At 50.1% G+C, this 15,605-nt stretch overlaps 1 protein-coding gene across 25 annotated transcripts in view; it reads left to right on the plus strand.

The window, feature by feature from the left end:
- The window catches only part of IKZF1 (IKAROS family zinc finger 1), a 98,248-nt gene that overhangs the window by 23,076 nt on the left and 59,567 nt on the right, over positions 1–15,605 (plus strand). For all 25 annotated transcript variants that reach the window (XM_034665427.1, XM_034665440.1, XM_034665424.1 and 22 more), the window contains one exon: positions 498–617. In XM_034665427.1, the coding sequence (XP_034521318.1) occupies positions 498–617 (120 nt within the window). The remainder of the gene's footprint in view (positions 1–497; positions 618–15,605) is intronic.

The following is a 15,605-nucleotide window of genomic DNA, read 5'->3' on the forward strand; positions in this document are numbered from 1 at the left end:
TTCTCCCTCTGCCTGCCGCTCCCCCTGCTTGTGCTCACTCTCTCTCTGACAAATAAATAAATAAAATCTTTTTTAAAAAAAGTAGATGCCTTTTGACCCACTCATGACACTTCAGGAACACTTACTAAGAACATGTGCAAAGGCTTGGTACTAGGATGTTTGCCACGGTGTTGTTTAATAGGGGAAGAGATTGGAAATACTGTAAAATCAAAAATAGAGAAAGGATTTAAATGAATCCTGGTGTAGCCATGGAAGGGGGGGGTATTACAGAGATGTCATAAATAAAGTTGTGGGAGTTTGGTCACTGGCGTGGAAAAGTGACCATGAGAATGTCTGACGACCACCGTTCATTTTGATAAAATAAATCACCACATATTATCCAGGACACATAAATATATACGTATGTGTGCAGCCTCCCTGCTGGCCACGCTGTAGTGATCACCACCCTTGGTGGCCACCACAGCCACAGAAACTCAAGTTGCTCCTTGTCTCCTCAGGGAAGGAAAGCCCTCCTGTGAGTGACACTCCAGATGACGGGGACGAGCCCATGCCGGTCCCCGAAGACCTTTCCACCACGTCTGGCGGACAGCAGAGCTCCAAGACTGAGAGAGGAGTGGGTGAGTCGGCCGTCCGGGTGTCCTGTTGGCGGGCTGTCACACGCTCTGCTCCATAACACCTGGTCCCTTCATATCCTTCCAAAGTCAGTGGTTGGGTGGTGGGATCATTGTACCTGCTGTTTCCCCTCAACTGCCATGTTAAGAAGATACTGGGTAAAGATCCACAGGATGGGGTTCTGGTGTGTGCAGGAGGGTAGACACAAGTCACCGAGGCTGTGACACCTCCACGTGGGGGCCACGTGGCAGAGGGGAAGAGCTCCCCACTGTGGGTGCATGTCCCTAGCCCGTCTCCTGTCCTCTGGGTGCTGCAGGAACATCTGATTTTATGGATTATAGGTAGTGAAAATTATACATTTTATGTGTTATGGTAATAGGGCCAGTTAGTTTTAGAGCTTTGGTTTAGAAGAAGCCAAGTCTGTCCATTGTATGTTGTCCCACTCAGCTGTGCTTCTTAAATGCCAAATTTAACTCCAAATACGAAATTCAAGAGATAGAAATGGTTAAATGTCAAAAATGCCTTTTCTCGCACACCTTTTCCATAAAAAGGTAGGTATGTAAGTTTCTGCCGTCCCTCCCGGAGGAGTTAATGTACACAGCACAGGTCATGTTTGCAAAACCTGGTCTACGCTTTTTATTATGGAGTCCCCAAGAAGTTCAGCGAAATAACCAAGGTCACATAAGAGTCAATGTGAGACTTGATTTCTAACTCAAAGACTAGTTTTCACACCTTTATACCATGTTCTCATGAGATAATGAGTCAGCAATTCCTTAGAATACCTATTTTCTCTTTCTTTTTTTAAAGTAAAAAAAAAAAACACTGATATTGAGAGCCACCTGTGTGCACAAAAGAATGTCATGAGGGGAGCGCAGGTAGACATGAGGTGGGATAGATCCCATGCGGGTCAGCTGTGTGAGCCCCCACAACCAAGGAGGGTGACATGGGTGAATTCTCAGGGTTCTAAAAACCATCACAGCTATCTCTCTATAGGAATCCTGATGTACTAACTAAGAAATGCATTTTGTGTGTTTTCCTGGGTCTTAGAAACCGGTGAGACTTTGGGTATAATGGTTCTTAAAAAAAAAAAAAAAGCTATGCAGTGAATTGTATGAATAGACAAGGATAGTGGCTAAAGCCATTTGATGTAGATGAACCAAGAAAAAAAGTACATTTATGACTTATTTTCCCCTCTTAGAGCATGGCTACTGGATGTAGGAGAGTGGGTGAGAAGAGAAGCATTTCTGGATTTTCCGCTCTGCCCTACACACATCATTTCAGGGGTTCCCAGAGTTGGGACACAGGAGAGCATACTTCCTTGTCATCGATGCATTTATTTTTAAGATTGTCGTGCGTTTGTTGCAAGTGATACTGCTATATTGTATACCGTGCAACTATAACACTTCCTTTCAAGACACGTTTACATAAAGCAAAAAGTCAGATTTCAGTAAAAATATTAAGCCAGTGAGGGTGCACATATATGTTAAAGGTTTGCAAAGGTGGCACATGAATGGCTAATGTTGGGGCGACCCTCCTTTGTGTCCTTTGTCAGTCCTTGAAACACCCAGTGAGGGGGGTACTGTTCTCTGCATTGGACTGCAGCAGGCATGGGCTCATGACCCACCTGGGACACAGTGGCGGGGGTGGGGGGCTGCTCAGAAGAAATCACGTGGGTATGTAGCCACTAAGCATTCAAGTGATCGAAAAGCCCAGACATCAGCATTAGGATTTTGGGGTCGTTGTGGGGGAACCCAGGGAGCGCTCCCCGAAATCCCCGGAGCTGCCCTGCAGCCCGTGAGCCCTGGTCGTGATGAGTATCCTTTAGAGAACTGAAAGTCGCCTGATTCCTGGAGAGCAGAGGACAGCATGCAGTGCGCTTGGTAGAGGTCAATACGTACTCCCTACAGATGCCTTCACAGTATTCTAGATACACCCCCCCTTGTCAGCTGCCAGGGGCTGGAAGTTTCTGCTGGAACAAGGTCACCAGGTCCCTGGCGGGTGCTTCTGACTGCTTCCCAGGCTGGGTCTTCTGGCTGAGGCCTGAGCTCCAGGTGCCAGTGCGCCCAGGGCAGATGTGGCATGGAGCCGGGGGCTGGTCTATGATTCCCTGTGGCCTCCTGCCCAGTGCTCCCTCACTGGGGGCAACAGGATTTGAATTCCACTTCTTGTAGGGTGAAGTTTGTGACAAATGAATTCCAGACTTGTAAATTTTAAAACGCCTGAAAAAACCTCTTCACTGGGTTTGTAAAGAACTGTCGCCATGGCCTTGGGGACAGGAGGGGAAAGGCATTTGAGGTGGGTGGTGAGACATCATTTCAGAGAGTCAGTGCTCTCTTGGAGGGGCCGGGGGCCACAGGGGTGATGGATCTCTGCCAGGAAGCCCAGAAATGCAAAAGCAGGGAAGACAGTCAAGCACGCAAGAGGGGAGGGGTTTGAGAAGCAGGTAGTGAGAGAGAGAATCGCAGAAGACCACGTCCAAAGAGCCATCAAGGACCTCACTTGTGCTTCCTGGGAACTAAGTTTTAGAAGCCATCCTTTGGGATTTTCGAAGGAAACCAGCTAACTTTAGTGTGCTGTGGTTGGTTGTTGATTGAAGTGACCTGTCATAGGGAGCATTAAACAAATTAGGTATGCATGTAGCAGTGGGAGATGGTGGGGAAAGGCAGGGGAGTCCTCGCACAGGAGGACAGGAAGGGACGTTTGAAGCTAGGAGTCCTCATCTCCGCGGGAAGAAGCCAGAAGAGCAGAGAAGCATCGGAGGACAGACAACAGGAAACCATAAGCAGCCCCTCCCTGCACAGAAGTAGTCAGGAAGGCAGGCAAGTGCGTTTTTTGAGTGCAGGTCCCAGAAAAGGGGTAGAGAGGGTGGGTGGTGCAGGGGGAGGCAGCAGCACAGAGAAGATGTATCTTGGACTCAGAAAGGCCACGTCCGAGCCCCTCTCCCTCCCGGGTGCCTCTGGCCAGATTTTACCACTGAGCCTGTTTCCTCATTTTCGCAACAGCAGTGAAACTCATCTCACGGAAGGGCTTCCAGGGTCACGTGAAAACAGAGAAACACACTTTGCTGAAGACAGAGCAGCAAAGACATGCAGTGAAAAGGACAGTAAAGGGTAGAAAAAGGAAGCAATTTGTGCAAAACAGGTCTTTTAAAGATATACGAAATAAGGGGTGAGGGCATCTGTTGGGACATTGCTGGAGGGAAGGGACGGAGAGAACAGGTAGTGTTTGGGGCACATTTATTAATGTGGAAGAGCAATTTGTTAATAATAACAATAAAGAAATTGATCCCAGGGATAGGCAAGCCACAAGACTGGAATTAGAATGGAGAGGTTGGGGGTGCCTGAGGGGCTCAGTTGGTTAAGCGTGTGCCTTCGACTCAGGTCATGATCTCAGGGTCCTGGTATCAAGCCCCGTGTCAGGCTCCTTGCTCAGCAGAGAGCCTACTTTTCCCTCTTCCTCTGCCTGCCACTCTGCCTATTTGTGCACTCCTATCTCTCTGTCAAATAAATAAATAAAATCTTAAAAAAAAAAAAGATTAGAGAACTTGGGTGTACTGGCCATTGCCAGACCCAAGAGGGAGGACAAAGGGCCAGATGCCAGACAGTGGGAAATCTCCAGCAATAACAGACCCCTGGTGTGTCTGCTTTAGAGGGAGACAAGGGATGCTTTGAAAAAGCCCTGAGCCCTTACGACCAGGTGTTGACACATCGAATCTCAACCCTAGTCCCCAACACACTGGTGGGGAGTGGTAGAAATGAGCCCCCTGTGATGGGCAGTGCTGTTTATAGGACAGTCGGCCATTCCCAGGGTGGCCTTCACCCCATGTTGAGGGGACTCTGGAGGACCGTGTGGAAATGAGGTCTCCTGGATTAGAGAGAGAGAGAGATGGGGAACAGATAACAGAGCAACCTTGGGGTCCTCCATTTGATTCTGCGCCCAAGTAAGAGGAAACAGATTGGATGTACAGCTTGAAGCACTGAAGTTAGACTCAGAGGAGAACTTCCGGGCGAGGAGGGATTCAGTCTATTAATGGGATGGGAGCTTGTGCTTCTGAAGTGGTCGCATTACAAATGAGAGAATTCTCACCTCTCTGAAGTGGTTGTGTATGAAACTGCTGAACGCAGACCGTGTACTTAGTGACCTCTTCAGGCAACCCCGCGCTGACGCGCTCCACCAGCAGCCAGGCGAGGGAGATGGAGAATGGCTTGGGGATTTTTCCGTGGGCCAGCGGCTTTGGAAGGGGTCTCCTGCAGGAATGACGGCAGGCTTGGCATCTGGGGGAGCAGAGAAGCGTTGCATGTAAAGAAACGAAAAGCTTTGTTATTTCCTTCCCTCAGTCAGTGGCCCCCCGTCTTCCTTCTGTGCTGCTTGCGAGGGCGGGTGTCCTGTCCTGATGTGAGCAGAGGCGTAGCAGTGAGGGGGAGCGATGGGGGCGCGGGTCCCCCAAGCACAGCTGAGCCTGCTTGGCCCAGCAGGAGGCCAAAGACTAGAGGCCGCCCCGGGGCTGACCAGGGCATGCCAGAGTGGATAATCGGGATGAGCTCGCCCAGTATTTACTACTGACTTACTCGCCCCCGGGTCCTCACTGGTTAGTCTTCCGTTACCTGGGCTTGGACGTGGGGTGAGACCATACATGTCTTCTTTCTGGAACGGGCTCCTCTTGCCTCTGCTCACTGTGCGACCTACCCCCAGAGCTGGGAGCGGATCACCACGGTTTCATCTGTGGTTTGTTTTAGGACTTTGCTCTCAGAGGTCGTGCGTCACAGCATGGTGTTTGGAGCAAGGCTGTGTGGCTTTCTGGAAGCCAAATTGGCACGTGCTTTGGGGCCTTTCTCTTGAATCTTTTGTCCAGGGTTTCACTCACCCTGGCAGAAATGGAAGGAAAAAAAAATCTAGATTTTTTTTCTACTTTTTTTTTCTTTCCCTGGAATCCAGGAGAACGATTAAGTACATGAAAATATTCATTTTCTTTTTTAAAATATATTCGGCCAAAGTAAAACTTCCTTCACTGAGTTGTGAGTTCAAGGACAGATTTGTAAGAAGAGTAACATATTATTAATCGGTTATTCTGGTGCCAAATCTCACCTTCATTTTCAAGTTTAGGCAGAATCCCAAGATGGCGCAGAGGGGCGAACACGTGGCTGGAGTGGTTCTCGGCCGCCCTGGGGCAGGGGTGGAGGTGCAGGGAGTTTTTCCCGATGGAAAGAGAAAGCAAGCTTTGGTCTAACTGGAGATTGGGCCGCCGGCTCTGAGGACGGATGCTAAGCTTGCTTATCTAATCAGCAGTTAGAGGAAGTTGTTTTTATCTGTGAAATGCATCTCTTCTGAACCGATAAACCCCATTTTAGCTCAGGAGAAATATTATCTAGCAGTATCTGAACATTAGCTGCAGCGAGCTCACGCACGCTGGGCCGGGATGCGCCCTTGCAGAAAACTGTGTGCGGACTTCAGCTGGCTGGCTCGCTTGGGGTTGGGGTTTTCTATTTTCCTTGGAGGAAAAACTAAAAGCCAAGTATCCCTCGGATCCTGTTCCCCTCGCTATGTTAGTTCCTTGCTCCTCTTCGTAGCTGAAGTGTTGTGCAAGGGTGGAGAAATTTGTAAAATTCTGCATTACTCATCTTGTGGTCACCCTATCTTGGAACGCCTCATGGAGAGGGGCAGTGTTGTCCCTGGGACATTTCCAAACCATGATGATTCCAGTTGGAAAGACTCCCATTTTCCTGCATCTCCCCAAACATGAGACATAGCCTTAAAACAATGATTTTCCTGAGACTGGCAGTTTGGGGGAAGAGAAGCTGTTACGTAGCAGGTGCGTTGCTTCTCGTTTAAAAGCAAATGTTTTTTTATCACCTCCACTTCGTTGGCCAGCGCAGAGCCTGTGGGAGTCATGGGCCCTGCAGAGCAGCATGGTGCGTGGGTGCCCTGGGGGGAAAGCAAACAACCATGTGCTACGTTAGTACCATCTTGTACTGGGTTTTGGTGTGGTTGGGTGGGAAAGGACAGCACATTGTTAACAACATTCCTTGGAGAAAACTGAAACTGCTGTGTGTGTGTCTGTTGTGTGTGTGAGTAGTGTATGTGATGTATGTGTCTGTACACTATACACAGTGTGTGTTTATGCACGTGGTATGTATATGGTATATGTAGTGTATGTCTGGGCGGTGTGTATGTGTGTATTGTGTGTGGTTTGTGTTTTTGCATGTGCTGTGTGTCTGTATGGTGTGTGTGTGTCTGTTGTGTGTTTTTGCATGTGGTGTGTGTCTGCGTGGTGTGTGTCTTTGTGGTGTGCATGTGTGTGTTATGTGTGGTGTGTGTGTCCTGGGTGGTATTGGACAGGAGATCACAGTTGTTCCCTGGAGGAGCATCTCTGGGCCTGGGATTCTGTCCCTGGCTCCGCTCATTTCTAGCTTGCTGGCCCTGGTAGGTGGCTTCCCAGCATTCCTGTCCCCACGTGCTGACGGGGTCACCTGCCCGCTGCTGTGCTATGGAAGTACCAGGCAGGGGGTCCCAAGGGAGACGGTCCTCCTCGGGGACTGCTGCAGCGTAATCAGTACCTCCGTCCAGTGGACTCTCTGTGAGATGTTCTGCGGGACCCGGGCGGGCGGACATGTGCCCGTGACACCTGCTGGCAGGTGACTTCACAGACAAGCCCTGATACGGTGACCACGCGAAAAGCCAGCATCCCTCAGGAATGAGGCATACAGAGAGAGCAGGACACGCCAGTGTAGCAGACTTTCTGAGTCTCAGGAAAGAGCAGGGGTCGAGGAAGAGGCCAGTGAGGACTGGACGGTGTCAGTATGCCCCCCCCACCCCCGGTCCAGTGAAGGCCCACCCACCAGGAAGGTGTGCGTGTGGACGACGGACTAGTGCATGGCTCTGTTCCATTCTGTCCCACGAGGGCCAGTGTGCCCTTGCCTGTTTGTGCCTGGACGTTCATGACCAGGATGCCCTGGAAGTTCTCAAGGTCAGACCCAGAGCAGGGCCACCACGGAAGCCTTCCCCTGCTGAGCTCACTTGGGGATTTGTGCAGATACCATTTCTGTTGGCTTAGTGTTTGTTCCAACCTCAGCTTCTCTGACTCTTAGGAAAGTCCATTCAAGCACATTCATACAGATAGAGCCCTGCTTTGTGCCAGGCTGATGGCTTAGTGGCAAATGCACCAGGAATGGTCTCCCAACGCCCTGCCGTCGTGCTCAGCAGAGCTTACTGACAGGGATGTAGCAAATGAAGAGGTGTTCCTCTCTGAGCCAGGCAGAGGGGAGAGGTGGGCTGGGGAGGACTTCCAGGGCTGACATTTGAGCAGGTAGCAAAGGGGAGCCATGTTGGACTTTAGGAACTGTGGCGCCTGGGTGGAAAGGAAGAGAGTGGGCAAAGAGAGGTACAAAGCGCCCTGCTCTGGGCATGAGGTGTGGTGCTCAGATGGGAACACTCTTGGTGGGTCCATGGGGAATGACCCTTCCCAGATCTGTGTGCTGGGAAGATCACTGGTGACAGTTGGCAGGGAGGCGTGATTTGTGCCTGAGGGTGGAGCCGGGGCGGCGGGGATGTCTCTTCTCTGCGGCCACCATATTTGTCCACTTACTCAATATGGGAACATGCGTGAGACGGCTCAGCCTCCACCTTGGTGAGCTTTTGCATTGATCCCTCCTGAATGGAATGGGAACACATGGGGAGTTGGGGTCAACTTGACATCTGTTGGCAGTCGGTAGCCAAGGAGTCTTCCGGAAGGCAGGATGGGTGAGAGGCAGGGACAGCCAGTTCTAGCTCTAGGGTCCGCGGGAGGGATAGCAGAGCACCAAGGGCCTCGGGAAATAAATGTGTATCATTGTCTAGGAGAGAAGGCAAGGAAAGAGGCAGAGAATAAGCCGTTTGATTCGGGTAGAATTTCTAGAAAGAAATAATGCAGAGGGGCCACTATGAGAAGAGATGGTAATGAGGGTGAGAAGAAGGGTGAGCAGTGCTGGAGAAGGGGGCCTTTTGGAGATCAGCGGTGGGTTCCCAAAAGCAGCGCAGCAAGGGGGGAGGCCCACATGAAAATGTCAGGGAGCACCAGGGAGCGGGTGGAGGGTAGGAAGGTAGCCCCACCTACGGGTTGACTTGTAAGAGGAGAATATGAAAATGTGTTTGAAGGCCGACAGGAAGAAGCCGGTGGAGAGGAAGGATTACATGATAGCAGCCTGAGTGGAGGCCCAGGGGAGGCAGACAGGGTCATCCGGGAGCTGGGCTTGGGCTCCTCGTTGGTCATGTCCAGGCCTGTGGTGTGTCCCCCAGATGTCCTCACAGCCTTCTCCCTCACTGCCCTCAGGGGGCCACCCCTGAGCCCACCCTCCAATGGCATCGCTGGTCCTTACCCTGCTATTGTTCACAGCAGGGCCTGCCACCACGCAGGGAGAAAGCACTCCCCTGGGATTTGCTCAGTCTGCAGCCCCAGCACCTGGGCCTTTTGTGCACTGAGTAGGCACGCAAGGCATGTAGCAAATGAGAGCATGGAAAGGGGGCAGCGTTGCTCTCTCAGGTAGGACCCCAGAGAGAGGAAGTGAAGGGGAAGGAATCAAAGGCTGGGTCTGAATTTAAGGTTCATCGTATGGATTATTTTAGGTCACTGTTTTTCAGTGGGCACAGTTGGTATTTGGGGCAAAGAAGCCTTCCTTGGTTGACATGCCCCTCCCACTGGAGGATATTAGCCATGCATGTCGTGCCTCTCCCCAAACGTCCCCACATGTTTCCTAGGTGAGCCCCCGGATTGACGCCCTGCCATCGAGCCCAAGCACCTCACCCCGGTCAGCTTTGGGCTGATTCATAGAGTCATTGGTGTTCTGGAACCTGACTGTGGATTTCTTTTAGAAAAGGAATACCTGCAGAAAAACTGGGCCACAGGTTGAGAACTCTGATCCTGGCACTTCCCATCATGTTCCTGTCTCCAAAACTGCACGTTCACTTTGAAAAGTTCTTAATTTGTACAAGCAGACATCAGTGTTTGTGTTTTTTTCTGACAACTTAAATTCATTCTATTCTGACAACTTACATACCATGCTCATGTCGTACCTAAAGGATTACTAAAGGAAATACTAAAGGAAGCAAAGATCAGTTCTTTTCTACCAGAGTAAACAGTTAAACAGCATACTCTGTGCTAGGTTGTTGGTCCCAATTTCACGTTCTGCTCTGTTCCATCTGTGCTGAAAGCATAGTTAGCTCTGGGTATAAAACAGCCAACCGACATTTTGTTAACTTTCCTTCTACATGGGGTTTCAGAAAAGAAATGGAAAAAAAAAAAGGTTTTGAGCTGTGGTTGCCAGTTGCCACCTGTCCTATCTGGTTAGGACATTTTCTGATTTGGGAAGTGTAAATATAACCCAGAAAAAAAAAAAGCTTCCCCTCCTTTTATGCAAAAGCAGCGAGCTTTACGCACAGAGCAGAGCCCAAATCATGGCCCTGCAAAGTTTCCACAGACCCCGTTCAATGAGATGAAAAGGCTTTTGCAGTGAGCCTGGCGGCCCCAGGAAACTGCTTCCACAGCTCGACAGTGGTTGGGGCCGGGCTACTGTACCAGCCAGATAAGCCCGGTGTTGTTCAAAGTCTTAGCAGGAACTACGGTTCGCACATTACCGCAGATCTGCTCAAACCCTTTGCCTGTTGGGATTTGGGGGTGGGGAGTGTCAGAAACCTGTAGGGAGCTCAGAAAGTACGTCCCCGTCCATGGTGTGCTGGAACCAGCGGGAATGTGCCAACAGGTACAGGCTCAGAGACGCTGCAGGCTCGCTCGGGACCAGCTGGTGGGAGCCGGAGGCCACCCTGGGCTGGAAGGACTGACACCACAGAAACTGGCAAATGCTACAAATTAGAGCTTTCGTTGGAGGGGGGAGCTGGTTTCCCTGTACACTGTAGGCTGCCATACTGTTGTCACGGTGTTCACAGTGGCAGGGAACACTTTGGTGGGTGGTTGTGTGGGCAAGAGTGGGGGTATGTGGAGCAGATTAGGGAGGCGGGGGCCGTAAAGGGAAATGCGGGGCGTCCAACAAGAGGATTGATTCCACGTGACTCTGCCATTGAGGTCACAAGCTGGAAATGTCATGCCAGGCTGGACTGGCTGCCTTAATAAATAGAATGTTTCTCTGGTTTTCTTGATGGGGCCTGGGTGGGTGGGGGGTGGCACGCTGGTTTTGTGACTGGGGGGAGTGTGACTAGAAAAGCATTCTGGGTCTTACCAGTGAGCTATTATCTTTATGGCTCTGGCTGGTATTTGGGCTTGAAGAACCTGGTCGTGCCGAGCAACCCTTGAGTGCATTCCATAAGTGAGTCAGTAACGGTGATTTCTCCGGGAAAGCATTAGCTTCCCGATATTCTTCGAAATTCAGGATTGGACTTGGTCTTCGGAAAGTTTCTGGACTGAGCTTCTTGGATTAAATACAACCGTGGGCTGTGTGTACAGATCTAGGGATGACCCTGCCGCTTGCCCCTGTGTGTGAGGTGGCCTCAGTGGGTCTGTGTCTTGGCAAGGGCCTGGCATGTGCAGGCAGCTGGGGACACTATCAGAAGAGACCCCGATGGGTCAAGGGCCCTTTCCATGTTCCTGCCTCGAAGCCCCTGACACTTGCTGCGACCCCGTTAACCAACGTGCCGCTGTGTGCCCTACTTTGGGAGTGAGTGAGCTGCAGGGACCTTTGAGCCACAGGTCTTGGGTGTGTCTCTGCAAGTCTGCCTGCCAGGAGAGCACTTCCCCCACAGGGGATGTGGCTGCAGGCTGTCGATTTCCACTGAAATCACCCGGGCAGGATTCCGGTGAAGCCCTGAACATCCGGTGTCTTTCCCCGCTGGGGGCGGGGGGTGATCGATGGAAGGCCTCCAGCCGGCTTCTCGCCGCCACTCTCTCTTGCAGAACACAGGGCCGTCACAGCAGAGGCGAAACCTGGCTGCAATGGGAGAACTCTTGTGACAGCCCCGCGGGCAGCTAGGTGATGATTTTTATTATCCTTCTTGGAACCCAGCAAAATTTTCCTGCTGTCACAGTATCCATGCTGCTCCGTGGAAGGCAGTGGTAGCAAGAAGTATAGGACCCCATCACCGGGGCCCCCGTATCTCTCTGACCCCCTCTGTTCCCGCCGTCAGGACAAGAGGGACCATTAACTATTACAGGAGTGGCCACCACCTCATTCATCCTGGTGTTACCTACAGTTGAATCTGTCTTCGGTGAAATTCGTGTTCGGTAGAGAAGGCTGTGGTTTTGAGTGAAGTGGTTTTATTCCTGAGAAGATAACAGAGTTATTTTGTCATTATAAACACTGCATTTACTCACAGTTTCAAAGCAGTACTATTATTACTAATAGAGTGAACTTTATTGTTGACTTTGGAGCTGCAAGTGTTAAAAATTCTGTCGGCGGTTTGTGTGTGTCCATTTGTGTGTGTGTGTGTGTGTTTACAAGATTTTTAAGTAGGCTCCCTGCTCAGTGTGGGGCTTGAACTCACGACCCTGAGATCAAGAGTCACGTGCTCTACTGACTGAGCCCGCCAGGTGCCCCCCAGTAGTGGAGTGTGTCCTAAAGATGTATCCTTAAGGTCAGGCTGCCCTGCGCATGCACACAGCACACTAAGGCACACTCTCTAGACGTCACACGCGGGTCTTTCCAGAAGGGTCCTGGGCAGGCAGGCAGTGGCGCTCTATGCCTTCCGATGTGTGGCTGCCTTCAGTCCTTGTCAGGGGGCAGAGATTTCATAGATGAATAATAACCAGCATTCCTGGAACATATTTGTGAAATGCAGGAAACCAGCGGCACCTGGAGGGCTCGGTTGGTTAAGCGTCTGCCTTTGGCTCAGGTCATGATATCAGGGTGTTGGGATCAAGTCCTGCATCGGGCTCCCTGCTCAGCGGGGACTCTGCTTCTCCCTCTCCCTCCGTTTCTCCCTGTGCTTATGCTCTCTCTCTCTCTGACAAATAAATAAATAAAATCTTAAAAAAAAAAAAAAGAAAAGAAAAAAGAAATGCGGGAATCAGATGTCCTAGGTCAGCACTGTCCGATGAAAATAGCCTGAGACCCACATCCATAATTCTCAGTTTTCCAGTAGACACATTCAAAAAGAGAAATGGCACAGGAGAGATTAATTTTAGTAGACTTTATTTGACGGGGCATACCCTAAATATTATTATTTGAACCAGCACTCGTTATAAGTAGTCATTGAGTACTGTGCTCCTTTTTACTTGTGGTCCTTGAAACCAAGTATAGGTTATGTGTACAGCATATCGCAATTCAGAGTGGCCTGTGTTTCAGATGCTCAGAAGCTTCTTTGGCCAGGGGCCACCTGCTGGATGGGGCAGATCCCGAGTTCTGGAGAGAAACTGTCCCCTGTTATAGAAAACCTTTCCAGGTCGACCCTTGCTGAAATTTAGCCAAAAGCCGGTCAGCTATCACCTCTCCAAAGTAGTGTTTAAATCAGTTCTCTCTACAAAACATTTTCTCAGTCATCCTCACCAATGAAGGTGAAAATTTGCTTTTTTTGGTTTCTTCCGGTTTTGGCCACATTTGACTTAGAGAACATCTAGGTCAAGTCCAATTTTTACTTCAGTTGGATTTATTTTACGTAGCTCTATTTTAACTATACATCTTGTAGGCATTTGATTAAGTGCAAAATAATGAGAGGGCAATTCTTAATAGTAAAGATTAATAAGAAAGCAAAATGTAAACATGAAAAGTAATGTAGTTTTCCGAAGCAGTGGCTGAGTTCAGTACAGAAATGCAGTACTTTTAGTTTTGGTTTTCATCCATTCATTCTCTTCTCATGCACTCTTTATGGTAATTTGGGGGGTTGTTAAATCCTCTTGAGTTTTTTGAAACAAGGCGGTTGCTTTATAGACTTGAAGCACATTCCAGGAGCATGCCATTGAGGACAGGCGCTAAGGGAAGCAAGTTTCAAAGACAGCCGCCATCGCATCTGTGAAATTGTTTGCAAAAATTGTGTTGAATGAAGCTTCTCGATAACTTTGTAAGACAGTCTGCCGCAACCCGATGAAGCAATGGAGCAGAGGTGGTAAAGGAGAGAGGCTTTTTATGGTGTGTTTGTGTTTTTTGTTTTTTGTTTTTTAATGAGGGGGAAGGGAAGCAGCAGCCTGCCTGTCTAGGGCATCCCGAAAAGAAGAGCCCGGTGTCCCACCTTGGTACCCATGTCCTGGGAGCCCGGGCACAGGGAGCTCTGGTGCTCGACCACACCCAGCCGCGTGCAGCACAGACCCCAGCCTTCCTGTGCGAGAGTGCCCTGTGCTAACTGCTGCCCTTCCTGCATTTCAGGAGATGGCGTGTGCTCGTGTGGCTTCTGTGTTTCCTGAGCACACCCCGATCCACACACTCACAGAGTCAGCCCTGTGGCTCTGATTGCGCTATTCCTGTCTTTTGAGACTTTTTCTTTCTCTTCTGCCTTCCTGTCCTTTCCTTGAACCCTGATCTTGATACAGTTTCATCAGAATTCTAGTACTTCGGTCCAGGGACCAGTGATGGAACCCTTTTGTCCAGGAATAAACCATTGCAAGAGACTAGAGGCAAGGCTGCCCCTTACCCTCGGGTCCCGTGCACCTGTGCCGTAGGTCACCTAGAGTCCGAGCCCCACGAGGCTCAAGGTCACTGGCTTTTGCTTTCCACTGCTCATTACATGAATTAGACAGAGACTACCTGGCATCAGTTACTGACAACCAGACCTGCTGCTTCGTCCAAAAGGGTTGAACCAGAAAAAGACCACTGTGCTGGGCGGGTTGCAGTCTGTAGGTATGAAGGGCACACCTCCCGTAGCTGAGGGGACATGCACTGTGACTCTGGGCTCCAGGCTGGGATATGGGGACTTGTCCCCCAGCATCCACACTGCTCCGACACCCAGGCCCTCCGACAGCTCCTGCGGACAGAGCCCCAAGCCCACACTGTTGGATATTTGAGGCTGGGTTTCCTTTTTCTTTCAGAAATCATCAAAAGTCTGTTTGGAATCTAGAATTTTGAATATTGTTAAATTAACCTGGGCAATCTCATGGTTGTGTTCAACACAAGGTTTAACTGAAAAGTTGTGAAAATTGTTTTTTGGGGCTGCCATAAATGTTTGCCCTAAAAGAATTCCTCTGGAAGATGAATTGCGCTGGTTGTAGAAGGTTTTGAAGCAGAAGGTCTGGGTTAAGTCTCGGCTCTCAGTCTCACTACAAGCGTGATGTGGGGCAGAATACACTGGATGAATCCCGCACTTCTCCCAAATTCAGAGGGTATAATATAGTACTTTAAAATCTGTTAACCTGCCTGACTGGGTTAGAAAGGATGAAAATTTGCCCTGTGTTTACTGTATGCGTCTCTCAGGGATGGATGAACGGACAGGCCACGCCCTTTGCCAACCTCTGCGTTCCCATCTCTGTCCCTTTCTGATGAAGTCATGGGGCCACATTGAGAAGCTCCCTCTCTTTGTCCACGGCCAACCCAGAAGGGCCCGTCGTCCTCCTTCCCTTTACATTGTTTGCCCTCTAGGAAACGTACTTTATTAACTCCCCAACTGTTTACCTAAGTTTCTATGAGCACACCTAGAATTCTTGCACTGTTCTGGCGAAGGAAGAGCAAAAAAGCATAGAGAAGCCCATGGTGCCACGCCCAGCATTGGGGTGTAAGCTGCCCCGGGGAGGGAGAGGTGGGGCGCACCCAGGTATTTCACACCTGCGCCCTGTGCTCAGCTAGACTGCACGGTCCTCACACGCCAGTCCCATTTCTCCTTCTGTCGCTTCTCCACCACAGAACACACCGTGGGGGAAAGCAGAAACAGAGTGAACATCCCACCTACAGACACAAGTCAATTCACTGCATGGTGGAAAGCCTCTTTACAGCGTCTTTTCATGTGACCAGCTGTAGAAATCGAGAATCATCTCAGGAGGGAGTTGAAGTCAGAACTAGCATTTGAGCCCATCAGGTGAACACAGTTAATGCAGCAGGGAAAGGAGCAGGGCTTCACAGCACAGAGAAAAAACAAGATGTGTCATCTAAACA

This window comes from Ailuropoda melanoleuca, chromosome 1, assembly GCF_002007445.2.
Source record: "Ailuropoda melanoleuca isolate Jingjing chromosome 1, ASM200744v2, whole genome shotgun sequence".
NCBI classification, from domain to species: domain Eukaryota; kingdom Metazoa; phylum Chordata; class Mammalia; order Carnivora; family Ursidae; genus Ailuropoda; species Ailuropoda melanoleuca.